The sequence below is a fragment of the Lethenteron reissneri genome, chromosome 10 (assembly GCF_015708825.2).
Source record: "Lethenteron reissneri isolate LAM-NWPU_2019-01 chromosome 10, ASM1570882v1, whole genome shotgun sequence".
NCBI lineage: Eukaryota > Metazoa > Chordata > Hyperoartia > Petromyzontiformes > Petromyzontidae > Lethenteron > Lethenteron reissneri.
The window spans coordinates 7,306,137-7,332,893 of record NC_083788.1 but is presented as its reverse complement, the minus strand read 5'-3'; the positions used below and the strand labels follow the sequence as shown (position 1 = coordinate 7,332,893).

At 46.9% G+C, this 26,757-nt stretch overlaps 1 protein-coding gene across 1 annotated transcript in view; it reads right to left on the bottom strand.

Moving 5' to 3' along the window:
• The window catches only part of LOC133340897 (collagen alpha-3(IX) chain-like), a 51,857-nt gene extending 33,773 nt beyond the window's left edge, over positions 1 to 18,084 (bottom strand). The window contains exons 1-7 of the mRNA XM_061549372.1: positions 17,941 to 18,084; positions 13,817 to 13,890; positions 13,144 to 13,209; positions 11,269 to 11,401; positions 10,427 to 10,583; positions 9,733 to 9,996; positions 8,404 to 8,487 (exon numbers count right to left, since the gene is read on the bottom strand). Coding sequence (XP_061405356.1) covers positions 8,404 to 8,487; positions 9,733 to 9,996; positions 10,427 to 10,583; positions 11,269 to 11,401; positions 13,144 to 13,209; positions 13,817 to 13,890; positions 17,941 to 17,963 — 801 coding nt within the window. The 5' untranslated portion in view covers positions 17,964 to 18,084. The remainder of the gene's footprint in view (positions 1 to 8,403; positions 8,488 to 9,732; positions 9,997 to 10,426; positions 10,584 to 11,268; positions 11,402 to 13,143; positions 13,210 to 13,816; positions 13,891 to 17,940) is intronic.
• Between the last annotated feature and the right edge of the window lie 8,673 nt (positions 18,085 to 26,757).

Sequence of the window (26,757 nt, the reverse complement as noted above, 5' to 3'; positions counted from 1 at the left end):
TCGTGTGGCTCGTGATTGGTGGGTATCTTGACCGAGTCGGCGGAGGGACGATGGTGGAGTATAATGACCGATATAACCATTGATTAGCACGGTTGGCTAAGTACGGTGCGAAAGAAGTTCAACATATATACACCACGGAACCAGACAAGAGACATCTGACGTAGCTAACTCTCTTTGCAAGAGGCATAGATATACATATGATTACAATTGATTCTCACACACAAGATACATCAGATCACATGTACGTGAATCAATTGTGTCTAGCTTATGGCCATTTTGATATGCGAATGGTACATTTGGGCAAATGAAGCCAAAACAACGCCACAAATGAGACAAAAATAGAAACAAGACAACTGAGTCCATTAAAAATGTTGACAAAATAATCGATTTCTTGAATGAAATCGCAATCTCAAAATGGCAAAGATTCACTGAATCACTGTGTGTGGGGAGAGAGTGGTGAATCGTTACGTGCGGCTTCGTGATGTCAGTGCTAAGCCCTACTACATCAGTTCACAGTTCAATTTCTGCTCTAGCTGTCTGGCAATCGCTCCAGGGAATTTCCCGAGCGCGACAACCACTGATGACGAAGGCCCGATGCATTGCAACTGTGATGGGTGGTGCAGCTCCACAAATATACAAAATCATCATCAGCCGCGGTTAAATCCACTGCTAGATGAAGGCCTCTGCCTGCCTTTGCCAACCCACGTGGTCTTGTGATGCCACGCTACATCTCCAATGTGCCACCATTGGAACCTCATTTGCCAGTAGAAAATATGATAATTGGTTTTTTACCCTTCTATCTGGCAACAAAACTGACACCTTTTTTTACAAGGAGTCATGTTTGCATAGACCACAATACCTGCAGCCATAATGCAAACAAAAAAGATAACTCTGATAATATATGCACTGTCCTTGAAGTTGATTGGTCCACACCCGAGACAGCTTTCCTTAGAGCCTAGTCTCACATGGGTTGGACCAGATGATGCTTACCCCGAGCTCTCATACTCTGATGGTGCATTGCCTTTGAGTTGTGCGCCTTTTGGCGTCATCTGGTCCAACCCATGTGAATCTAGGCTCGAAGGAATGCAGTCTCGGGTGTGGACCAATCAACTTCAAGGACAGTGCATATATTATCAGAGTTATGTTTTTTTGTTTGCATTATGGCTGCAGGTATTGTGGTCTATGCAAACATGACTCCTTGTAAAAAAAGGTGTCAGTTTTGTTGCCAGAAATAAAGGCAAAAAAACAATTATCATCTCCAATGTAGTCAATCCTCCTTGAGCTGCTATTTTTGTGTAAACCTCAACCATCAGCCACCATCCCTTCCAGCCCTAACTGTGTCCTGCCCAAGGCCGCTTATCTTAAGTCCATCATATTTCTCCAACATGCGAATGTCCTCTGACCCACGCGTTACTTTTTCTACCTGTCAGCATAATCCCATGCGTGCATCTCTCCACACTTCTCTGCGCAATTTTGAGCTTATCATACATTTTCTCCCACGTTTCTGATCCATAAATTTTGAAATAAGTTCTAATCATTGCCAGCTCCTAGATGTTTATGTTCAGACAAGTTAATATAAATAAGTAAAGTGCTTTATTTTGTCTTCTTGGTTCTTTCGGTAAAGTCACGTAGAAGGGAGATAATAAAATAATAAAAATAAAACATAATAAAATAATACAATTCTCACGACGTTTCGGCCACAACGCAAGCAGCCCTCCTCAGGTGAAGAACAGGTCTGTCGGAAAGACGTCGTGAGAATTGTATTATTTTATTATGTTTTATTTTTATTATTTTATTATCTCCCTTCTACGTGACTTTACCGAAAGAACCAAGAAGATGAATCCCTGCAGTCACGAAAGCTTTAAATCGAAATTTGCATTTTTTTTTCTGGAAGGCCTCAGAGACGCACACTTCTTCACGAGGCCCCTCCATTGGCAAGTCTGGCCACGTTACTCAGATGGAGTAACACTCAAAGCTTTACACAGATACATTCAAATAATCCATTGCTGTACGTCCATCTCATGGCCGACTCATTGCCCCACGTGGTATATTACTCACGTTTATAAAAACGTCCTTGCTTTTAGTCTTACGTGACCGCTGTAAACATTTTTCGATTTAAAGCTTTCGTGGCTGCAGGGATTCATCTTCTTGGTTCTTTCGGTAAAGTCACGTAGAAGAAAAATAATAAAATAATAAAACATAATAAAATAATTCTCACGACGTTTCGGCCACAACGGCTGCTTGCGTTGTGGCCGAAACGTCGTGAGACTTATTTTATTATGTTTTATTATTTTATTATTTTCCTTTTATGTGACTTTACCGAAAGAACCAAGAAGACGCTGTAAACATGTCCCATATCCCACGTGAAGTGGTTGCTAACCGTATCAGCCGCTTTGGCTGGGCTGACATTGAACAAGAGCTTCTGGGCTCAGTGGGCCTTAGCCAGAATAAACCGACTCACTTATGTGCAGGCTGACTCCCATCCAAGTACTAACCAGGTTAAAAACTGCTTAGCTTCTGGCATCAGATGAGATTAGGTGACTTTAGGGTGATTCGGTCGTAGCTAAGTTATCGTAATTTACTCTCAGTCTTATTTAAGGTGAATCACGGAAAAAAAAATAACCTTTCGTGAAAATATTACACGTCCGTTTGTGGCACAAAAACTTTGAATACAATGACAACCAAGACAAATGGACCACGCAAATAATAAACTGAAATGTGACCGCCACCAAAGAGAATGTGAACTAATACGTAAACGGGTAACCAAGGAAGGCAGCGCAATAAGAGACGGAATGAAAGGATGAATGGGAAAATGAAAGAGTCAAGGAATGAAGCAAGGAGGGCGAGTGGAGAAGCGAGAGTCGGTGAGAGCCGTGGTCCCTTAGGTGCCCCGGACGTGTGAAACGGAGCGACGTTACACGGGCCAACAGAGGGAGCTCTGTTTGCCACGCACGCACGGACGGACACACGCAGACAACACACACACACACGGACGCATGCGCGGACACACACCGACGCACGCAGGGGGAAAGACAGACACACACTCACATGCATACACAGAAATGCACAGACCCATGCACACGGACACATGCAGCCGTATAGATACTCACGCACAGACAGATCCAAACACAAACGGAAAGACGCGCACGCAGACACAAAGACGTGCCCGCGCACATACAGACACATGCAGAGTGACGCAGAGCACACATACGACTCGTACACTAATTTTTTAAAAACCTGACCACCGCTGTTATTAAAACTACCTTAAATTTCGATTTAAAGCTTTCGTGACTGCAGGGATTCATCTTCTTGGTTCTTTCGGTAAAGTCACGTAGAAGGGGAGTAATAAAATAATTAAAATTAAAATTATAAAATATTTCTCACGACGTTTCGGCCACAACGCAAGCAGCCGTCTTCAGGTGAAGAAACAGGTCTGTCGAGACGCTGTCTTATTACATAATACTGGGACAGACGCACGTAGGAACGGATAGACACGTGGATACGCAGCCATACAGATTACTAATGCAGACACGCACACAGACCCACCAGACTGAACGACAGTGACCAGCACCTTCGTATGGTGCGAAAGAAGTTCAAGATACATACGAGAGCTCTACTCTTTCGGTCAACCTCGTCACCCAAGCTTTTCACGTCCGCCACACGGCAAGACCAAAAGTCGTCATCTGTGCCTCCCGTCAGCTCGTTGGCGACGATGATGATGAGAGCCCAACGAAAATTTTCGACACGATTCTATTTTCTCGAGCCACCTCCACTGCATCGTTCAGCCTCAATCCCTTCTCATCTCGTGAGATTAGGGATTTTCCCCTTTTTTCTGGCAACAAAACAGGTCAGTTTAACACGTAGGCTTTCGCGACCGATATTATTCATAATATAGGTTTTTGGGTTTAGATCGCGTTATTTATAAATGTGTCGTAACCCTACACACCACCCGACACGACCAAACAGTAAAAAAATGTGTCACGTTTTTCAAAGGACAAAATAATTCACTTCTTTAGCCCACCGGTGTGTTGAAGAGAGAATCAACAGCATTTTACAATTTTTAAATGCTTTTGGTGGAAGGTTACGACACATTTATAAATAACGCGATCTGAGCAAAAAAACTATATTATGAACAAAACAGCTGTGTTAAGATGTTAAAACACCAAACTGAAACCTTTCACGAGGAATCATGTGTGCGTTAACCGCAATACTTGCGGTCAGAATGCAAACAAAAAAACATACTCTGATAGTCTATGCATTGTCTTTGAAACTGATTAGTCCACAAACTCCTGCCGCCCGGTCGCTAATTCTCAAAGCGCCCCCCCCGCCTCCTCCTCCCGAGATATTTCTGCAGCATAACGTACGCTTTGTCAATTCCACCACAGCCATGCGAGCCGTCAGCTCGGTGTGAAGCAGCCCAGCCGAATGCCCCAGAAAATCGCATCGTGAACCGTCGACTCTGCCAGCAATGCTCCTCTGTGCTCAATCCACGCTTTTGTTATTTTTCTCTTCTCCCCCCCCCCCCTCCTTCACTGGAACAAACCTTCCTTACCTCAAAATGAAGCAGTCACCTTCCCTCACGAGTTTCCACTCCTCACTCAAAACTCTCTTATCGTTACCCCGAGCTCACCCCCCACGGCCCCTTAATCTCCCACCTCATAACCGCCACCGTTACTTTTCCCCCTTCATATTCCCATTATGTGGCTTTTACTAATTCCCCATTCATTAAATCCATTCATCGTTCACCGTCATCAATTTCGCTTGCACCCGAATTCACGCATCACAGATTTCGCCCCCGTTGCTTCCTCTCACCTATTTTCATTCACCTCATCTCCACCATTACATTCGTGTGTACCACTGTCAATTATTTGTAAAGCCGCCTTGGTTAAAAGGCACGATATAAATTCCTTTAAGGAAAGATAAGATTAGCGATGACAACACACCGAGCGTTAAAATGCGCCGGTTCAGAAAACTCTTTGAGCTTAAAGATACAAATACTCACACGGGGAGGGATGTCAAAACTGTCCACCACTCTTGGGGTCTATTTCACTAAATAAAATGTTCATTCCTAGTGTCTCACGAACCAATGTGTTTCTACAGGCGGAAATCCACCAACATATCCCTTCTCACAATGATGATAATTACATCGATCATACATTGATGCCAATACGCACAATATGAGTAATTTGGTTTTTGTTTTTTATCAATATGCCGCACTGTTTCTATATGGAATCTCGAGATGCGGTGAGGTTTAGCCGCTATATATATCCAGACCGTGCTGTAGTCTTTGAAGATTATTGTGGCAAAAACAAACTGACTACTCAGAGAGGAATCAAATAAGACCGGCAGTAATTATTAGTATATTAATTTATATTTAACATTGAACTCTGCTTATGTTTTTTTTATATTCATTACCATTAGCAACATTACTGTTACATCATTAATCAACATCTCATCAATAGCAATAATACAGTCCAGTAATAATAAAATAGAGCGTATTACAGAATGACGCATTTATCAGTAATGGATTCCTTAATCAGAAATCTCTTTCTTTCCAACAGCCGATTGAATATTTGGAGAGCGATGGATCCCATACCTTACAGAGTGAGAGTGCTAAAAGGCTGACTGGTGTGTATTAGGATTGGTTGGGAGAGGTTGAGAGGCTTTGAAATAATGATTCCGCCGTTATCTCTATAATGTATCCACGTTATGTAAGTGAGGTGTCTAGAAATGGATCGCCCTGTATAATAACAGCACTGGCGTCAACATCCACGTGTGTAACTCTACCCAACGATGCTGCTGTTAAATAATCGACCTGGGGTCTCCTGTCTGAAAGTCACAAATTCTCCACAAAGTCACAAATTCTCCATGAAATAAAATCGCAAACTGGCCCCAAAAAAGTCCAAATATCCTCAACAAAATTCGCTCAAAAGTTTGTGAGCGTCCATCACGCATCAGAGGCCACGAGCTGTTTGACGAACGTGCGACAAACCGAGAAGCGCAACTTGAAAACGCAACCAAACAAAATGAGAAAGACCCTTGCCTCCATCTCGGCTCACCTGTGCTAAACTTTGCGTCGAGACCAAGAAAATCCACACAACGATGGAGACGAAATTGCAGGAACAGTCCGACCCTCGTGCGGTGGCCATGTCTCAACGCTCGGCAGAAAATCCCCACCAACTCGGCCCAGCCTGGGCTCCCGAAGCCAACGGTGGAAAAGAATCCACCCCCAGATGTTCCAACACCAAAAACTCAAGGGTGGTGTTCCTCCCCCCTTTCTACGACTCGTTGTTGAGAAGTCGGCCTTGTCGAGGCTTCGTGCCACCACCGCCGCTGCTGCCGCCGCCACACATGCAGTTGAAGACCTCCTCAGTGTCAAAGGCCCCTCGGCAACGAAGGCCTCAAGCGACTCAGCCACAATCGTCGCGCCGTTCTAGGAAGCTAGGAAGGACCGAGTCTCTTCTACCCGTGTGGCCGTCAGCGCTAACCCTCTGAGACGGACTCCCGACAGACCTGCCCGGCTGCATGGACGTGACCTCACACCTCTTTCTTCTTTTTTGGACGTGGCTTGAGAGAGGGAAAAAAACACGTGCCCAGAGTGTGAGGGAGGGGGCGGCGGCGTGAGTGCGTACCGGAGGGAGCCAAGTGGCTATAACGGGCCTCTGTCAAATGTGATGGGGGATCGAGCTCAGACGCTAACGCGACCTGTGAAATTGGGGAATTGGGACCGGCCATATTGCGAACCCTGTTCTATATCCATGACGCGCGAAACGACTCCTACATATGCACACATCAGGCACCCTTGAATATGTATGTATATAGAGCTTCTTTCGCACCGTACGTAGGCAACCATGTGAATCAAAGGTGCGGGGGAAGGACAACAAACTCAACACAAAAAGCAGTTTTAAATAAATTTGTTTTAAATCTAGATTTTAAAGTGCATAGCTCCAGTGGCTTCTTCATATCGGAAGGTAGAGCTTTCCAGACGACCGCAGAAGTGCATCCGAAAGCGCGCGACTCAGTGACTATGTTTGTTTGATGGCTAGTAAAAAGAATGAACATCAGCCACTTGAATTTGCCAACCTATAGCAGTGCTCTGGTCATGCAAGCCAATCAGAGTCATTGATTAATGCCAGTCAAACACACGAGGAAATCACACCAGCCATATCACGTGCATGCTTGGCAGGATTAGGTTCAGTTCTTGAACGTATTCTGAGCAGGATTATTTTTGATTCTCAGCTAACCATGGAATTAATATCTGGAGATAGTTGTCTTAATGACGGGTTAGATGACTCGCTGGCCAAATGACTGGACGGAATGAGAGTTATGTGAACAGCTCGCAAGGTGGCTGACAGACTAGGCAGTGAGTAGTAGGCCTCGGCAAGGTAAGCTAATTTACCCTTTTTACCGGGTAAAAGGGTAAAGGTAAAGGTGTCGACATGCCAAGGGGTAAGGTAAAGAGTAGGGTAAAGGTAGGGCAAAGTATTACCCGGTAAATACCCTGCTTACTGCTCGCTAAAAGCTCCGTGGCGCAGTCCGTGGCCTCCATTTAAAATTGGAATCATCGAGAGTATTCTATATGATAAAACGCTCTACCTAGCATTGACCTGTTATAAACCTTTTTCATGTGTAGTACTCCAGTAATTACCCTGTAATCGGGTCATTTGTATGGTGTAAGGGTAAAAGGTAGGGTAAAGATAGGCTCGTTGTTTTGACCTTTTACCTTACCTTGCCGAGGCCTAGTGAGTAGCTAGTTGGAGACATGTCGAGATTGATAGGCAAATTAAATGGGCCAAGTGAAATGTTAGGCAGATGCCTAGGTGACCATGTGATTATCGACAGGCAGGCTAAATTGCCAGGTGGCTGGTTGGACAGACATATATATTAACAGATGGCTGCACAGGCTAGGCAGAGAGTGGCTAGGCCAGGGGTCAGCAAGATTTAAAAGAAGAAGAGCTATTTTTCTTCGTTTTTGTCTTTGACGAAAATAGTTTGAGAGCTTGTGCACAAACACAGCAGGTATACAACAGACGACAAACACATTCTGACTTAAATAAACTAAATAGGTGATAGGTGAATAAACTGCGTCTGTTTAGTTTTTTCCCCCCTTCGTAATAATTTAACAATACAGTTTAACTGTACATTGTGTTGTCACGAATTCCTTGCATAATGACCCATTCCCTGCCATATTTGAATCAATTACCTTTACGTAAAATTAAGTTTAAGATTTTAAAAAATTATTTTTAAAAAATATACGGCTTCCCGCAAAGGGGCAGCCAAAGAGCTGTAAGGGGGGTAGCCAAATAGCCGCATGCGGCTCCGAAGCCGCGGGTTTCCAAGCCTGGACTAGCTGGACAATTGTCTGGGTTGGTCTGGCAGGCAGGGCGGATGGGCGGCCATTACCGGTTGAGGTGTTGGCAGCTCAGTGCAGGTCTCACGCGCGGCCCGGCCGGGGTCACAGTGCAGCAGCATCCACTGCAGGTCCATCTGACAGACAGGGACGCACGGGATAAGGATACGTGAGAACGTAGTAGAGGGACATAGGAATAGAGGGACACGGGGACATGGGGACACGGGCACACAGGGAATTTAGATGCTGATGTAGAAACCCAGATGTTAAGGATTTATAGATGGGAATTGGGACCAGGTAAACAGAGACATTTGGACGTTAGACGACAACATTGAGACACAGGCATTTGAGATACAGGGAATTGAGACACAGGCATTTGAGATACAGGGAATTGAGACACAGGGAACAGAGACACAAGCAACTGTGTCGCCCGGCACAAGGACAAAACGCCAGAAGTCTCTTCTCAACTTTCAAGTTCATTCATAATCAACGTTTTTTGGTTTTAGATCGCGTTATTTATAAATGTGTCGTAAACTCCACCACCCGACACGGCCAATCAGTAAAAAAGTGTCACGTTGACAAAAGACAAATAGTTCACTGCTTTAGCCCACCGGTGTGTTGAAGCGTGAAACCACAACATTTACAATTTGAGTACGACGTTTCGCTGGTAAATGCATCCAGCATCATCGGGCAATTCGCATCATCGGGCAATTCGCCAAGTTCATGTTGTTGAACCAGGCGAGAGCTCAAGAGCACAGGATATAGTCTCATTTGTAAGGATGACCTGGGGCATCAGTCTGCCAGAAGGGGGCAATAATCGCTATGTAAATCCCAAATTAGTAATTCGCGGTGTGATTTTAAAACCTGGGCCCTGCCGACGGCAACACAATTGGCCGCTTCTGCGAACTGACGTCAGGTGACCTTTCACGTCCACTGTGAAGCAGTCGGCACGTCGGCGTATTATTCTGGTTTATCACACACTACTTTTATTTTACCAGGTTACGCCCACTGAGCTACATAGCTCTTTTCAGAAGCGACCTGGCCACAGATGATAGCTCAACGAAGTGGCTTATCACGTGGAAATGTATAGCAGCCAAATACTTTAAAACGCTATCTCCAAATATACAACAGGTGTCAGGGTCAGGATCGAACCCACCACCTCCTGTATACCAGGCGAGGTAGTTAACACCTCAAGTTTCAAGTTTCATTTATTAGCTATAGCCCTGTGAGCCATGCGGCTCTTGAGTCGGGTGCAACCGCAACAAACAAAATATGAACACAGAACATCCCAAAGCGATGACGCGTAACAGAAACATCCTCGCCACCGTAGCACCCCTTTTACGATGCAGCAGCAGCAGCAGCCGCCGCATTTGGGGTCTCACCGCGGCGGAGGAGCCGGGCTGGCCCACGAGGGAGCCCACGCGCACGGTCCCGTCGGGGGGCACGCGGGCGAGCGGGCCAGGGGGCTCGAGGATGCCTTGCACGGGGGCGCCGCAGTCGACGCTCAGTGAGACGTGGCCGTGCGCCGCCACGCCCAGCGCCAGCTTGTGCCACGCGCCGTCCGCCAGGCGCGCCACGGCGGCGCCGCCGTGCAGGGACGCGGAGCGCAGCGAGCCGTCCTCGCCCAGCGCGGAGAAGCTCAGCGTCTGATACGCACGGGGGACGACGGCAACGGGACATCGTGAATATAAGCATCGTGGTCGTTGTTCTCGTCTGAATCATTGTCATCATCATTGTCGTCGCCCTCGTTGTCATTGCATCAGTAATCTGACCGTCATCATTGTTGTCGTCATCATCATTGTCATCATCGTCATTTTCAACATCGTCTTCTTCATCATCGTGGTCGTAATCATCGTCGTCGCAATCATCATCATCACCATTGTCATCATCATCGTCATCATCATCATCGTCTCGTATTGCTGTGTCCTCTATCGGTGCATCTCATATCACTGCATCCCGTGTTTTTGCTTTGTGTGTTTCTGCGTCGCGCTTGTGCATTCTGTATCTCCACGTGCTACTCCACGACGCCCCCCCCCCCGCGTGACACCGCGGCCCGCGTGTCCCCCCCCCCCCCACCTGCGTGTCGGGGTCCAGGCGCACACCGGCTTGCAGGCCGCCCTGCGCGTCCGTCAGCTGCCACAAGAACCAGGGCCCCCGCGGGGGGCTGCCCCCCAGCGTGCGGAACGTGCAGACGAGCGAGTACGCGCGTGGGACGCCCCGCGGGTACACGGACCTGCCGCGCCGCGGACACAAACACAGAGGTCACAAACCCACAGCCCCCCACCACCTCGCTCACTCCGTGTGACGCCCTTAATGCACCGCTGGGGCTAGTGCTGTTAGCGAACACACCGCTATAAAGAAGAAGTATGCATGATAGCCCTTTTTCTTGCCGGATATTTTACAACAAGAAAAAAACTATTCTTTAAATCTCAACCAAAAATTCGTGGCACAGGAAAAATAAGATTGGCGTGGTGAATATTTTATGCTTGTTTTTTTCTACTTAGGTCAAAGGTCATATGCCATGCATTACTTACCATCAATAACACTGGTCAAGACTTTACTCGAGTCAGAATGGGCCCTCATTTGATTCCGTACTCTGAAAATTACTCAAGAATGGCAAACTTGCTCAGTGAAACATCAAATTCTCGATGTAACGGTAGGTAAAGGTGCAGTCCTGCAAGAACCTGCTCGCACCACTGCTGGCAGGAGGGACCTCCACTTCGAGAGAGAGCTACAGAAAGCCCTTCTGGAGATGATTTTGCCTACTCTTCCACACTACTCAGACGTCTCGGCAGACGCGGGAGTCGCAACGCTTTACACCGCTGCACGCGAGCTGCCGAACGGTCGCTGATGTGCGTCAATAAACGTAGACCAACGCGAAATCAGTAAAACCCGGACCACCCCGCCCCGAGCCCCACCGTGTAGGCAGCTGCAGCAGGGCGTCGCGGTGCAGCCGGTAAGCCACCTGCAGTGGCGTGGAGCCGGCCACGCGCTGGGGCGCACGGGGGCCCAGCCGGTACGCCCCCCGCATGCCGGACAGCAGGTCGTACCCTGGGGGCCAAACGTCAAGCGGAGGTCAAGAGTTCAGGAGCAAAGTTTGGTTCCATCGCGACAATGCATGTGCGTGCACATAAGTGGAATACACCCCTTGATGCAATGTTAATCTCATGCAAAGCACTATACACCCGTGGGAACGAGATATTAACTTGATGTATCGCAAGGCCGTAATTATAATATATATTAGGGGGGGGACATCCCCCCCAATATTCAAATATGCTCAAAATGTTCCCCCCAATATATTGCTATAAAATAGATTTCTGTTTATATGATTGTGGTAATGGTTGTACTTTACTAATCCTTGATCTCTGCCATTACATACAATGAAACAAGAAAAGGTAAAAAAGAAAAAAACAGAGCAAGGTAATACCATACACTATTAGACATTATTGTTTTAAAAAAAGTCTATCCTATGTGTTCGTGAATTCTTTTTTTATATTTTAGGCAGGAAATGGCAGGAAATTCGTTTTCAAATTTAGAATTTTTTTTTTCCTGAGATTTGGACACCCAGACCCACTGGAAGATTTGGTCCCCCCAATGTTGACTCCATGGCTACGGCCTTGATGTATCGTGACTTGCTTACCTTTTTCATATTTTGTACTCCTATCGTTTATTTTGTATTGTTGTAACTTGCTGACCTGTCCCTCCCTACCGGACATCTGTGAGAAAAAGCTTCACAGCTCATCGGATTCCTCCAGTCTAAATAAAGATGCTGATTCTTTTTCACCTCAAGGGATATTCCAGGTGAAATATTGAAACAAATGTGTAACAAATAACACATTGGACAGGATAGCAGCGACTGAACCATATGGTACGTCTAACTACAGTGCCAGACTGAGCGCGCTGCTAGTTAGGAGTACGAATGTGTAATAAGGTATTAGTCCATCGATTAAAACTGAGCCTCACTCTCACGATAGCCGCATTGAACTATGCCCACCAGAGTCAATTGTTAACAATTGATGAAAATTACATGAAAATGAATCGCTAACGCTTTGAGATAATATAGCCAACACAGCTGCACAGACGAGATGAGAAACAATACAAGAGATGGGAAACAATTAGACAACAACAAAATAATTCATTCTTGAATAAAATCACCACACGAATTACGTGCAACCCCAGGATCCAGAGGTCATGAGGTCAGCGAGAAACAATTTTGTAATGGGCAGGGTCATAGATAATACATTCACTGGGGCAGGCCATAGTAATGTGGAATTTCCAGCAAGAGCTCAGGACCACAAGTAAGGATTACCACCACAAAAATGCTGGTGCAGGGCAGGAAGCCATTTTGTTTTTGGCCTTTGACTTCATCCAATCGCTGCTCTCGGCCACACTGTCCTCGGCTGTTTCCGCTTGTCTGTGCGTCTCTCGTCTGTGTCCCAGCGCTCCGTCCATGTGTGTTTGTCAGAGGTTTCAAACGGGTTTTGATTCCTTACCCGTACCCGTACCCGGCCAGCACCGGGGTCGCAAATGGGTACCCGTACCCGGCCTGGTACGGGTACTTGTTCCCTATCCGTACCCGTACCCTACCCGAAATGAGTGACAAACGGTGACTCACCAGTGACTCACGGCCTACCCGTACCCGTACCCGGCCGCACCAGGGTCGCAAACGGGTACCCGTACCCGTACCTGGCCGGGTACGGGTAGCCGGGTATCGGGTAGGGTACGGGTATCGGGTACCCGGTTGCGACCTCTGGTGTTTGTCTCTCTCTCTCGAACGTGTCCCCCTTGCTCACCGGGCAGGTCGTCGTTGCCGTGGTAGCCTCTGGGACAAGCCTCCTCCTCCTCGCCGTCAACGTTCTCTGAAGGGGCGAACACGAGGGAGCCGTCGCAACACCCTGATCGTCCCGAAAGCCTCGTCGCTCACAGTCGTGCCAATGCACTCGTCATTAGATTTAGTGAGCCATTCACTCATTTGGACATTCATTCCTTAGCTCGTTAGCTTCATTCACTCACTCATAAGCCGCATTCATCGACTCATCTTCGCTTAATTTACTCGTAAAATTCATTAATTCACTCATCACTTTCATTTATTCACTCATCATTAGCTTTGCATTCAGTCATAATGAGCTTCATTCACTCGCTCGGCTTCAATCACTCAGCATTATCTTCATTTATTGTATGTATACATGTATGTTGAACTTGTTTCACACCGTACGTAGCCAACCATGCTAATCGGAGGTGCGACAATGATCATGGTTAGCTTCATTAATTCATACCCTCAGTTTGCCAGCCTTTCATTCACACACTCATCATCAACTTCATTCATTCAATCATTATCATCAGCCTCATTCATTCACTCGTTACCGTCTGTGCCACATCATCAACTTCATTCATTCAATCATTATCATTAGCCTCATTCATTCACTCGTGACCGTCTGTGCCACAGGTCCGCGTGGCTGTACTCACGCGCGCTCGTGCAGGTGAAGAGGATGAAGAGGAGGAGGCACGTGAGGCTCCGTGCCACAGCGAGAACCCCACACCTGGCAGCGCAGACACGTGACAATAACAAACATCCTCACTGTTATCCGTATTACCAGCGTCGTTCTCATATTATATTAGAAAAGGGTTTTGCTGGCTGGCTGACAGGACGGCACATCCGGAGGGAGGGGTGCACGGTTAGTCAAATACACAGTCCCTCCAGAAAAACGCGGAGTTTTTTGGTGATTGTTGCGGGCAAAAATCGTTGATTATGCGGTACGTTTTCTTAAAAAATGCGATGGAATATGCGGGATATTTATGCAATTTTATGCGATTAAATTGCGGGAACTTGCAAAAATTGCGGGAACTTGCAAAAACTGCGGTTTGATGAAAAAGAGAAAAAAAAAGTGATTCCCCCAACACCCTATTCACTAGGCTACTACTTTAATGTAAAGAGTCATTTCTTATTACTTCCTATGATAAGCAAGCATACTACATCACAGAAAGTGCTGGGAATATTTAAGTTCTCATCTTGTTTTATTTCAGACCTTAACAAACAGATGGCTCAAACTTACAAAACATTGAGTCGAACAAGTTCTGTAGCTTTACAAAATGAATATGCTACAACTTCTGTAAAAATGAATAAATAAAATATTAAAAAATAAAATGTGTGCTTCCTGTTTTACAGAGGTAGCTATACAAAACATACATCTTCTGTTAAAATAAGTGTTTTCAGTGCACAGTAACGTAAACAATACAGTAACAGTACAGTCTTACAGTAATGTAAATTTACATACTACTAACAAAAAAGTGCAATCTTACAACTGTAAAGTTGCATAAACTCTTCATCATGGTTTCATTGGCATCGCGGGGTATGCAGCTTTTCAATGATGTCGCGTAATGAGTGACGTCACTTCATAACGTTCCCATGGCAACAGGGGAAATGGCTGCGCTTGTGTGAAGTAAACGCAACATTTTTCAACTTTCTGCTAAGATATATGTGACTTTTTGCAACGAAAATGCGGGGATTATGAAATCATGCAAGCCCGCATATTTTGCGCGTGGAAATCTGCAATTTATGCGGCGAAAGTGCGGCGTATTTGAAAAAACGCGCCCCCCGCATAAATATGCGGACTTTGGCTGATTTTGCGTGGAATCTTGCGATCGCATAATCACGTTTTTCTGGAGGGACTGAATACAAAGCTATGTGCGGGCTGCCCGTTATTAGGATAGGCAGTTCTCATCATCAGCAGCAGCAGCAGTAACTGTTGCAGCATAAATCGTCATCAGCGGCAGCCGCAACTGTGACTGCATACATCATCATCATCAGCATTAGTTGCAACAGCATCAGCAGCAACAGCAGCGGGCTCAGCAGCAGCATAATCATCATTACAACCATCAGCAGAACCAACAGAAGCAACAGCAGCGAAACAAACAACATCATCATCATCACCAAGGCAGGCACACTCCTCCTAAGAGCAGTCACTCCCAGAACCCACTGACGCATTCATGAGTTTGCCCTTTCCTTTACGCAGGAATCCCTCACTGCATTTCACTCAATACCGAGCTGATTCTTCGATTGAATGGTGGCCAGAAGATTGGAGTAGAGAAGCGGAATGAGTCCATCGGTGCGGACATTTAACTGAAGTCCCCACGCCCACTCTCGTGAGCGCGTTTTTTTCCGGGTACTCTGATTTATTTTCACACAACACAAAACTCTTGTTCATGGACATGGCCGAACATCCCAGTACAGCAGGACCCCCCTGAGTAGGAATCTTGAGACTCAATCAATGCTTCTCTGGATAATTAGAAAGAATTATAATCCTACTTTGTTATTATTTTCCTTTTGATTATTTTTTTTCCAATTTATATTTTCCTCTTGTCTGTAACGGTTGGTTCTTGTGGGAGGAAACCGGAGAGCCCGGAGACAATACACACGCAACTCTGCACGGGCAGGTCGCCAGCCTACTTACTGCCAGCGGCGTAGCAATCGAGGTTGTGCAGGAGGTGCGGCTGCACCAGGGTTCATGGGTCGGAGGGGCCCAGGTGTCAGGCTACGAAGAGGGATACAAATTGGGCCGGTGTGGCCTCATTTCGTTCCTTGTACCAGGGTCCATGCCAATCCGCGCTCCTGTATAATAATTGGACTTTGCGCTGTCTCGATCCACGTGGCCGCGTGGGTTTTTCTCTGGTTTTTCCCTCCACTTTTCGAATCAACATGCGTTTAGACTTTAGAGTATTTGGCTGCAATTAATTTCCACATAAGCCACTTCGGTGAGCTGTCATTTGCGGCCAGGTCGCTTCTGAAAAATAGCTATATAGCTCAGTGGGCCTTACCTGGTAAAATGTAAAAAAAATGTTGAATACTACTCATTGCTGCCATGCAAATGAGTTTTGGGCAGTCAATCTATGGAAGACGAATGCTTAGCTTCGTTTACACTCACACATCACACGTGACATTCATCATGACCATCTACGGAGAGCTTATCATCAAAAGCAGATAATTGCACCGTAGCAATTTGGGAAAAAAATGCTTATCTTGTAAAATAAATAGGCATTTATGTTGTTTTCAGTTCCTTTAACATATTTACGCAATTCCGCCTCTGGCATTTGCCGAACTGTTCCACAAACATTGCGAACACACGCCACCCCATTTCAACGTATCGCTGTGTTACAGTAATAAACATTGCCAACGCACGTATGGAATGTATTGATGTACGCATTAGTAACACGCGTGTGCATTATAAATGCTCCACATGTGCACGTATACGGTACGTGTGCCGCTCTTTTGTCAACCCACTGCTGGATGAAGCCCTCACCACGCCGCCTGAGTCCGTGGAGGTTTCTTTGACCAAACTTCACAGCGCTGACCAGTGCGGATCGGTGAAGGTGGCCGGGGATCGTGGATGTGGGTGTATAGAAGTACAGCAGAGCAATTGATTTTGCTCAACTGCCCTCGGATGCCCGCTAAGTAGCCACGCAGCAGCCGATTACAACTTGTCTGCATGCGCGGCGGTCACCCCAGAGCAACGCTATGCAGGATCAGATCTGGTCGTAGGCGATCATACAAAAGCCTACACGACACAGTACAATTCCGGCAATGAGCCAATCAATGTCTTGCTAACTGACAATGGTGCGCTTGATGCGAGTCTCAAATTCAAACAATTCTGAGTTCACCGACATCGCAGTTAGTCTGCTTAAGCTGCCGAATAACACTTGAAAGCCATAACCTCCACCACAATAAACGTTCAAACAGTTGAACCAACGTTGTAATTTGGCTCGGAACCCTTGGCCCAACGTTGGACGCTCCGACGTTCCATACGTATTTACTGGGTCGTGCGGACGGGAAAAAAGTGACCCGTTTCGCGAAAACAGTTGACAGGTGTGGTTCCTCCTCCTCCTTCTTCTGCGTCTACCTCCGAAGATCAAAGCGTGACTTAATATGCATGCACGTGGCAATATTAACTACCGCTGTAAGTCTGAAGGAAGAAAACGCAGACCAGTACTATTTAGAGACTGCGGTACACCGTGGCAATCGTCTACATGTGTATACCGTACAGGCAATAAAGTAAAATGATTTCCTCACTGCACCGATTGGCTGCTCCGATAACATTAATGGGGGGTGTGGGGCGAGGGATATTTAAGGCCTCAGTGTTTGAGTAAACATTTGACAGCCAACAGCACTTATAATAACCCAAATATACCGTTGCAAATCTCTGAAGGGAATGACGCAATGAAATCCACAAAGGCTTGACTAAAATTCCACATTCAACGAATTACGTTGGTGCTGCTGCTGCTGCAACTGCGTTTGCAGCGGTGCACAAGCAAAAATAACACATAATAATGACGAAAAACTCAACACATTCATCAATATTATGTTTTATTTTTATTATTTTATTATTTCCCTTCTACGTGACTTTACCGAAAGAACCAAGAAGATGAATCCCTGCAGTCACGAAAGCTTTAAATCGAAACAATAACACTGCCTTAGATGTAAAAGCATATAATGGGCGACGTTTTGGGTCACCGCCTTGACGAACGCTGTTAATGTATTTCTTATTTCACACTGCAAGTTGAACGAGAAGTGTAGGTAGGTGTCGAAAAGAAGATACCTTGTCCGGCGGTAAGCGAGCATCTTGCGTGGGAAGCGGCCACACAGACCCCCCGACGATGGCACGCGGAGCCTGGGATGAGAGAGAGAGAGGGAGCGGCAGCTCGCTCACAGATGCTCACTAAGTGCCCGCCCGCTAACTGCTCGGGTGGCGAGGCAATTAAATCCAACCCGCCCAACACAAGCTCACATGGGGTGGGGGGGTGCGGGGTGGTGAGTTCGCGTCTATGGGAGGGTGTGTGATTGAATATGTGGCTGTGTATGTGTGCGAGTATAGAGGTGTGTGGTGTTTAGCCTCAATAGGTGCTCGCAAACAGCACTTGCCCCAACCATACGTTAAGGCTATACGGAGGGTCTTTGTCTTTTGTGGGTAATTGGGAGTGGGGAAGCGGTAGTGTAGGGGTTAGCGCTGCGCTAGGAACCCGGCGACCCGAGTACGATTCCCGCTCACGGCCACCGATTATCTGAACCGGTGCTGGGCCGCCCCTAAGTCGACTCAGCCTCAAATGAGTACCTGGTGCGGTGTGTAAACATCGCCACTACGGAGACAAAGACAGTCGGGCGTGGTGCTGGCCACCCACCCATCCCTCGTGTACCGTTCCGGTATTGATCGGTGCTTGCTCGCTAAAAGCACTTGCCCCAATCACCTATGTAGGCTACACGGGGAGTAGGGGATCTTTGCGTTGAGGGTTGTCTTCAAATAAACTTGACAGCGTGGGAATCTGTGCGGTTATTTAGGTGCTCACATCAATGTACTTCCGTAATATGCAAAGCTAAAGAGGCGATATTTGTCACGTGTAGAAATTTGCTGTCTCTGCCTAGAAGGAGTATTCTGGTGAAATTCAAGGTGACATATCAAGATGCATTCATGGGCATAACGTGTTTTTCACATGTTTTACACACGCACAATTATAAACACGTGCAAAATTTCACACGATACAGTGGCACAGTCAACTCTCAACCATCTGGGGTAATGGAAGGGGTAAAGAGATGATCTGTATAAAAGGAATCAATGACAATGCGAAACCACGTTTAATAAATTAGCCTTAAAAACACGTGCATGTTTGTTAACCCACGTAGAGTGGGCGTGGGGTCGTAGAATGCGCCATCTCTTTGTATTGTTTCTCAAAGTAATCGGTTCACAGAACAGGCAGACCTCGCTTAGCGCTCAAGATGCGTTCCTGGAGAAGTGAGCGCTCATCAAATCTGCGTTACAATGCATCGATATACCTTAGTACTGGTAGGAACCTCTGGTTACACCAGCCCACAGGGGATTAGTGTGTCCGTCCGTCGTGCAGGGAGGGGCTGGGTGGGGAGGGGCTGGGTGGGGAGGGGTAGGTGGGGAGGGGCTGGGTAGGGAGGGTGGGGCTGGGTGGGGTGAGGAGGGTGGGGAGAGGCTGGGTGGGGAAGGAGGGGCTGGGTGGGGGTGGGAGGGGTGGGGCTGGGTGGGGAGGGGCTGGTCACCCCGTGGTGCCCTTATAAAACTCAACGTTTAACCTACTCACGCCGGCTTGTGCCCGCCCTCACAGTCGGGCATATTTGCGGAATACACCACGCCGCTGTTGATCCTGGCCATTGACCGAGCAACCCAACGTTCCTACCAGCTCCCTCCGCAGGAATGTGTTTTATACTGGAGGAATGCGATGAGCTATAAAGTTTTTTTCACAGATGTCCAGTCGGGGCGGGTAAGAACGTCACAATAAACCAGAAATGCAAATGAGCACAATTTAGTCAGCAACTCGGATATTCTCCCCACGGATAATTGGGAGTTATCAGTCTTGGAAGTGAATGTGAAAGAGTAATTTTACAAAAAGTTAATTTACATGTCTGCATTTGCCCACGTTGCGTGTAAGTGGCACGCAAATAGCTTCAGTGTGTACGTACACACTAATTCGATCCAAGCTGGTTTCACGTAAGCAAAAAAAAAACAGTCTCACGCGAATGGAAACAAAAATAAATTCATGCTGCTGAATACCTAAGGAAGGTTCAAAGCCGCAATATGAAAGAAACGTGGTGGCTTTTTTTTCCTTCCTATTTCAATGTACGCGAACACATTGCACGGTATATAAAATGTGGCAGTGGGAACACGGGGAACAGGGCTCCTGAGATAATTTCTTACCCTCCTCGAGCGAGACGACAGTGAGAAATTCTTGGGGGTTATTAACCTGAGTAGCATTTGTGGAGAATTCCGAAATACAGAGACAGTAACAAGGGAATTAGGTAATGGTGCAACCCTGCAATGCTTTTCTCACGCCACTGCAAAGTAAAAGGGCCTCCACGACTTCAGTTAAATGTCCGCACCGATGGACTCATTCCGCTTCTCTACTCCAATCTTCTGGCCACCATTCAATCGAAGAATCAGCTCGGTATTGAGTGAAATGCAGTGAGGGATTCCTGCGTAAAGGAAAGGGCAAACTCATGAATGCGTCAGTGGGTTCTGGGAGTGACTGCTCTTAGGAGGAGTGTGCCTGCCTTGGTGATGAGGCTATTTAGCCTCTTATTCCACTTTGGCCAGACTTCTTGGAAGTGGGAAAAACTACTCACACTTTACCCCCATCACAAGCGACCTACCAAACAACGGTGGTGATACTGTACTTAGAACAATACGTGACAGAACCCTCTGGTCAGTGTTAGCATTTCCTTACATAAGTCACTGATGTAAATATCCAGGTGGCGGAATGCGATGGGGTTTAAGATGAACGGACTTGGTCCCTGCCATAGCAATGTGGCATTGTCACCACTGACTCAGGACCGCCAATGGAGATGAGTGCCACGCTTTTGTGCACGGCGTGGCGAGCTGTCCATGCACGTGTCAGTAAATGTATGTTTGAACTTCTTTCGCACCGTAAGTAGCCAACCGTGCTAATCGGAGGCGCGCGGGGAAAGGACACACAAACCAAATCTAGATTTAAAAGTGCATAGCTCCAGTAGCTTCCTGATATCGGAAGGTAGAGCGTTCCAGACGGCCGCAGAAGCGCTTCCCAAAGCGCGCGATGCGGTGACCGTCTTTGTTCGGTGGCGAGCCAAAAGCCGCTGCGAGGATGACCGGAGTTCGCGTGATTGTTTATGCTGCTTGACGGGATCAGCAAATTTCGATTTAAAGCTTTTGTGACTGCAGGGATTCATCTTCTTGGTTCTTTCGGTAAAGTCACGTAGAAGGGAAGTAATAAAATAATAAAAATAAAACATAATAAAATAATTCTCACGACGTTTCGGCCACAACGCAAGCAGCTGTCCTCAGGTGAAGAATGAAACACCACCAAGCTTGGAGCGTATATTTAAGCTGGTTTGGAGGGGGGGGGAGGTGGGAAGAAGAGCGCCTTGACAAAATAATTAGCATATCAAGAGGAATTTAGCATATGGAAAATGCGTAGGAGGTGGGCGGGGGGGGTTTCAAATTAATATTATGCCGTGCAGTATGCAGGATTAGCAGCATCAAAGGGCTTCACCGAAAGAACCAAGGAGATCAGCAAAGTATTGTGGTTCAGTAATGTAATATGCACAGAGGTCACTGTGAGATGAACGGGAGGTGATGGGTGGATGGTGGCGGGGATGGGGGAGGGAGGTAAGGGGATGGGGAGCGGGATGGCTTCTGTGCCCCAATGTCTCCTACCTCGCACCTCCGCTGCGGAATGTCACAAGTCCCGGTCAAACTTCTACCGCGCAGAGCGCACGGGGGTTAAACACAAAAGCGAGGACGCTGGAACGATCGCAATTTCAAGGGTCAGTGGGGTCTCGTCCTGCATACGGACGGGACAATGAGAAGAATGTCGCTTCATGCCCTCCATAACAACTCGCCTTTTGCCCGTCCAAGGACGGGTGTATTGCAGTAAATGTGAAACTTGCAAGCGAACGGCAGACCGCCACGTGATATATTCATTGAATCAATGCGTGTGCAATTTGTAAGGGCGCGGTGACACAGGCCTATTTCATTTAAAGGTTATAATCCCTTGTTCATCACGACGTCCTTTTTACTTTGATGTCTCAACAGCGTTACGGAGATCGCGTGACGTGGGGGTTCTGTATTCTTAGGTTTTTTCGGTAAAGTCATGTAGGTAAAAAATTTAAATTTAAATTAATAAAAGTAAAATAAAAATAAAATAAATGTAGGGAGGGTTGTGAGTTGACGCCGAGGAAGGGGGAGGAGGCGCCTCGCCCCACATCTTTAGTGACGTCAGCCGCTAATTATTATTAATGGGGGGGGGGGGGAATGTCCATTTGGAGGACGTCACCTGTTAATGATTATTGATGAGGGGAGCTGTTCGATGTGGAGTGACGTCACCTGCTCATGGTCGACGTGTAGTGACGTCACGAGCGTTGCACACAGACATTCTTGGCTCATTATAGTAGCTAATAATAATGGGAGGGTGTACATTTGGAGGACGTCACCTGCTCGTGATTATTAAAGAGGGGGGCTGTTCGACGTGGAGTGACGTCACTTGCGCCTGATTATTAGTGAGGGGGGGGGGAGTACTCCATATTGAGTGACGTCACCCGCTCATGATTATTAATGAGGAGTGGTGGGTCGGTGTCCATTTGGAGGATGTCACTTGCTCATGAATATTAATGAGGGGCTGGTCGATGTGGAGTGACGTCACGAGCGTTAAGGACATACATTCCTGGGTGATTATAGTCAGACCCCCCCCTCAAATATGACGTCACAAAGCTTTGCCCCCCCCCCCCCAAAATCATATTTCCATTTTGAAAATAAAACATGCTTCAAATCGCTTTAGACTATTGTCATTGAAGTGCGTATTTAATGTGGCGCTGCACTCTGATGTCGTAGGAAAAAACATTTATTAAAACGTCTATTTAATTAAGTAGAACGTGTTGTCTATATTTATTTAAAGTTGCGCATTTTGATGTGACGTCACATTTCTCAACCCCCTCGTCACTCGTCACACATCGTCACAAATGTCTGACCCCCCCCACTCCCCCTAGGTGCGTGACGTCATTTATGGACGGTCCCTTATGTTAAGATGTCAAGTATCCAATAGGTTATCTGTCGGTCAGCGGTGGCAACCCTCCGTGTTTTATCCACAGAATTGGATATCCCAGAGCTACCTCTGGGATCCCTCCAAACACATTCCTCCTGCGGAGGGAGCTGGTAGGAACGTCGGGCTGCTCGGTCAATGGCCAGGGTCAACGGCAGCGTGGTGTATTCCGCAAATATGCCCGACTGTGAGGGCAGGCACAAGCCGGCGTGAGTAGGTTAAACGTTGAGTTTTATAAGGGCACCACGGGGTCACCAGCCCCTCCCCACCCAGCCCCACCCTTCCCACCCCCCACCCAGCCCCACCCTTCCCACCCCCCACCCAGCCCCACCCTCCCTACCCAGCCCCTCCCCTCTCCACCCAGCCCGACCCCTCCCATTTCTGGAAAGCACGACGGACGGACACAATAATCCCCTGTGGGCTGGTGTAACCAGGAGGTTCCTACCAGTATTAACCTCTGGTCCATGCTATAGGTGGCAGCACTCTCCCACCAGCTCTGCCATTGCGAGCAATGTTCTTAGCACGACAGTCGTAGCGATATCTTCAATTTTAAGAACTGGAATTTCACCAAAGTGCAGAACCAAATTTGAAACGGTTAGGTTCTTGTGTGTGTGTGTGCTCATACAAATGTGACCAGGCTGAGACGATCAACTCATTGCACCAGCTAACCTGGTTTAATCACGTGCGGTTTCCTGGATTCGAACCCAGGGTCTCAGCGGTTGCCAAGCTCAGTGCTCTGTTCTCTGCTTATGATGTTTGGCAAATTTCTATTGTAAACGAGTATTCTTTGCAAGTTGGAGAAAGCCCACCTCAAGCCCTTACAGGTTGGGAGTCTTACCGACACGGTGATCTCTGGGGATCCGTCAACCATACCCTGAATAAGAAGCCTGTACCATCATTCGCAGCGCACAGACCAGAGAAGACACTAAAAGCCTCGCTGAATACCTATGTGTGTCCAAGATGTTCTCTCCCTATACTCGTTAATATAATCAGCCATGATCTATCCACTGGTGAATAAAGGCTTCCAAAAAGCAGTTGCCATCTCTCGCGGTCCTGCCATGGAACGATCCGTCTGGATCCTGCGCACGAGCCGATCCCGACGCTGCATCTCCTCGGTGGCCATCCTCGTGGGCTCATATTCTTAGGTTTTTTTTCGGTAAAGTCACGTAGGTAAAAAATTAAAATTAATAAAAGTAAAATAAAAAATAAAATAAAAATCACGACGTTTCGGAGGCAACACAAGCTTCCGTCTTCAGCCGGAGCCATCACAGCACGATAGCTGTATCAAGTGAGAGAAATACCAAGAAAACAGTATTTGTATATATACTGGTTGAGGGTGGGAGGAGCCAAGGTAGGCCCTGGATATTATTTTTAAATCCTTTATATTAAGTTCGCTTGCTTGCTTGCGTGCTTGCGTGCTTGCTTGCTTGCTTACGACCGTGCGAATCTTTCGGTCGTTTTTTAACCCACTTCCCGTGATCCAATCGAGCTGACATTTTGCACACAGACTCGTTGTGCGAGACAATTAATGTTCGTGAAAATTTTTTTCCAAAATTTTACACTGTTTCGGGAAAACAAATTAAATATTTAATTACCAATTGTTTAATACTGCAGACAATCATCTGACCCATAGGTGGCAGCCATCTCAAGCCAGAGGACGAGAGGACTCTAGCCGCCACGCATATAAAGGATTTAGAGTGAAAAACTTTGTTTTTACGGGTTAATTTTTTGTAAGGTTCGGTGCGGCTGAAGCACGCTGTTAGGAATGAGCCTTTGTTGTGTAAACTAGGTGCGGCTGATGTCAAGGTGCGCGTTTCCCCCCCTTTTCTTTCCACTCCATCGCCAAGTCCATTGCGGCTCTTCCTGCCACAAAGCGCGCTTTACTTTTCTTGAAACAGTTAATATCCCACATGGCTGGCGTTCATTATGGGAATAACGAGCTCTTTCGCAGTGCAATTGATTCAAGCTTTTTTCATCCTCTTCAATGTTTAAATGCGCTCGTTATTTGCTCAATGAATGACGCGACTGTGCAGCAGTGCACGGGTTAAAGTAGACAACTAATTCAGTAACGTGCAAGCGTGTCAGCTCCCCGTAATGGGGAATTCGCCATATAGTCTCGCGTTAGAACGTGCTTCTCTATACACAGGCTCGTATAAATTGTACATTGTGCAGGTACAGCGCCTGTTTGGGCATACCACTGCTGGATGAAAGCCTCCTCCCACGCTTTGCGAGCCATGGGGGATATTTGACCATACTTCACCCAAAAAAGGGGCTACACACTCCTGTTGAAATATTTAGTTTTTATGAATTCCACGATACTGCCATTGGTGTAACACGTCGCCGGGTCGTTCAACCCCGGACGTGGCAAGTTGCAACAAATAAGCACATTTTTGAAATCTTCCAATCTAACAGCATAAATGGGTTACAAACACAGTCGCCCAGCAGGTCGCCTATTGTGGGTTAAAGTGTGGGTAACCCCCCCCCCCCGCCTCCCAAAATTATTCCGAGACGTCTGGCCAGCGTGAAAGAGTAGGCCAAAAACAACCCTTACTCGACTTGCTCCATACGGAGTGGAGATCGTTGCAGCAGCACTGAAGATCCTTTCCAGAAGCAGTGGCGTTTTGCAATCAATTGCAGAGATGTGCCCTTTTTTATACCACAGATGTTAACAGGTTACGTCAAATCGGGGCGAGCGCCCCGGGCCCCACGCTTTGGGGGGCAGGGGAGGGGGGGCGCGCTTCCACGTCACGGTGTCAGGTGGGGGAGTTGGTGTCCACGTGCTTGAAGCGTCGCATCAGATTATACACTGGTCAACACATTTTTTCTGGCATAAGGTATTCCAACGGTTGTAAGGTTATTTTGGGATGCTGATTCCAAATCTGGCATCAGTTTTTGTCTATCACATCAGGTTTTTGAGATATCAAATATTGCATTTTCAATGAAAAACTGCAGAAGAAAAATATTAAATAAATGTGGATGTCTACATAAAATAATATTATAAACACACTATCCTAAAAATACAGCACCATATTTTAAGACTAAAGCAGTCACTGACTCGCAACAATTTGCAATCATAAGTGACAGAGTTAATTTCGGGTAAAATCAATGAAAACGGGGTATGCCGATAGCATAAAAATGAGATGTGATAGAGCAAATCTGAGATCAGATTTGGAATCAGCACCCTGAAATTATTCTAAAACAGCTGCAAAAGTCCAGGCCAGAATTTGTTTTTGTTGACCAGTATTATCTCACCACGTGTTGCAACCTCCCCAACCCACGTGGACGCGTTGGTGCACTCCTGCACCTTGAAACGATCTGTTAGAGTTTTTAACAGACAACGAGACAAGAAGTCACAGCTTCTCGAGACGCTGGCCTTCCTCAAGAGATGCCGAGATAACAAGGTCATACCCATCGCTTTCAATATATACGGGGTAGTATCTCTTGGAATCTCTCATTTACTTAATACAGCAAGCATGGCTGTGACGGTTCCACCTGAAGACGGAAGCTTGTGTTGCCTCCGAAACGTCGTAATTTTTATTTTATTTATATTTTACTTTTATTAATTTATTTATTTTACCTACCTGACTTTACCGAAAAAACCTACGAATTTGAAACGATCGTTTTTGCATTCCCCAAACCACATAAGCAACGCCCTCGGCGGGGGGGTGAAGGCCATCTCCCATTGGCGGAACCGTGCCCCCGCCCCCTTTCTCCGTCACGCCCCCCACCTACCCCGCCGCCCTGCGAGCCAATCAGAAGCGCGGCACTCGCGCGGACTCCGCCAATCACGCGACGCCACAGCCAACGCGGTCTGGAGTATCTAA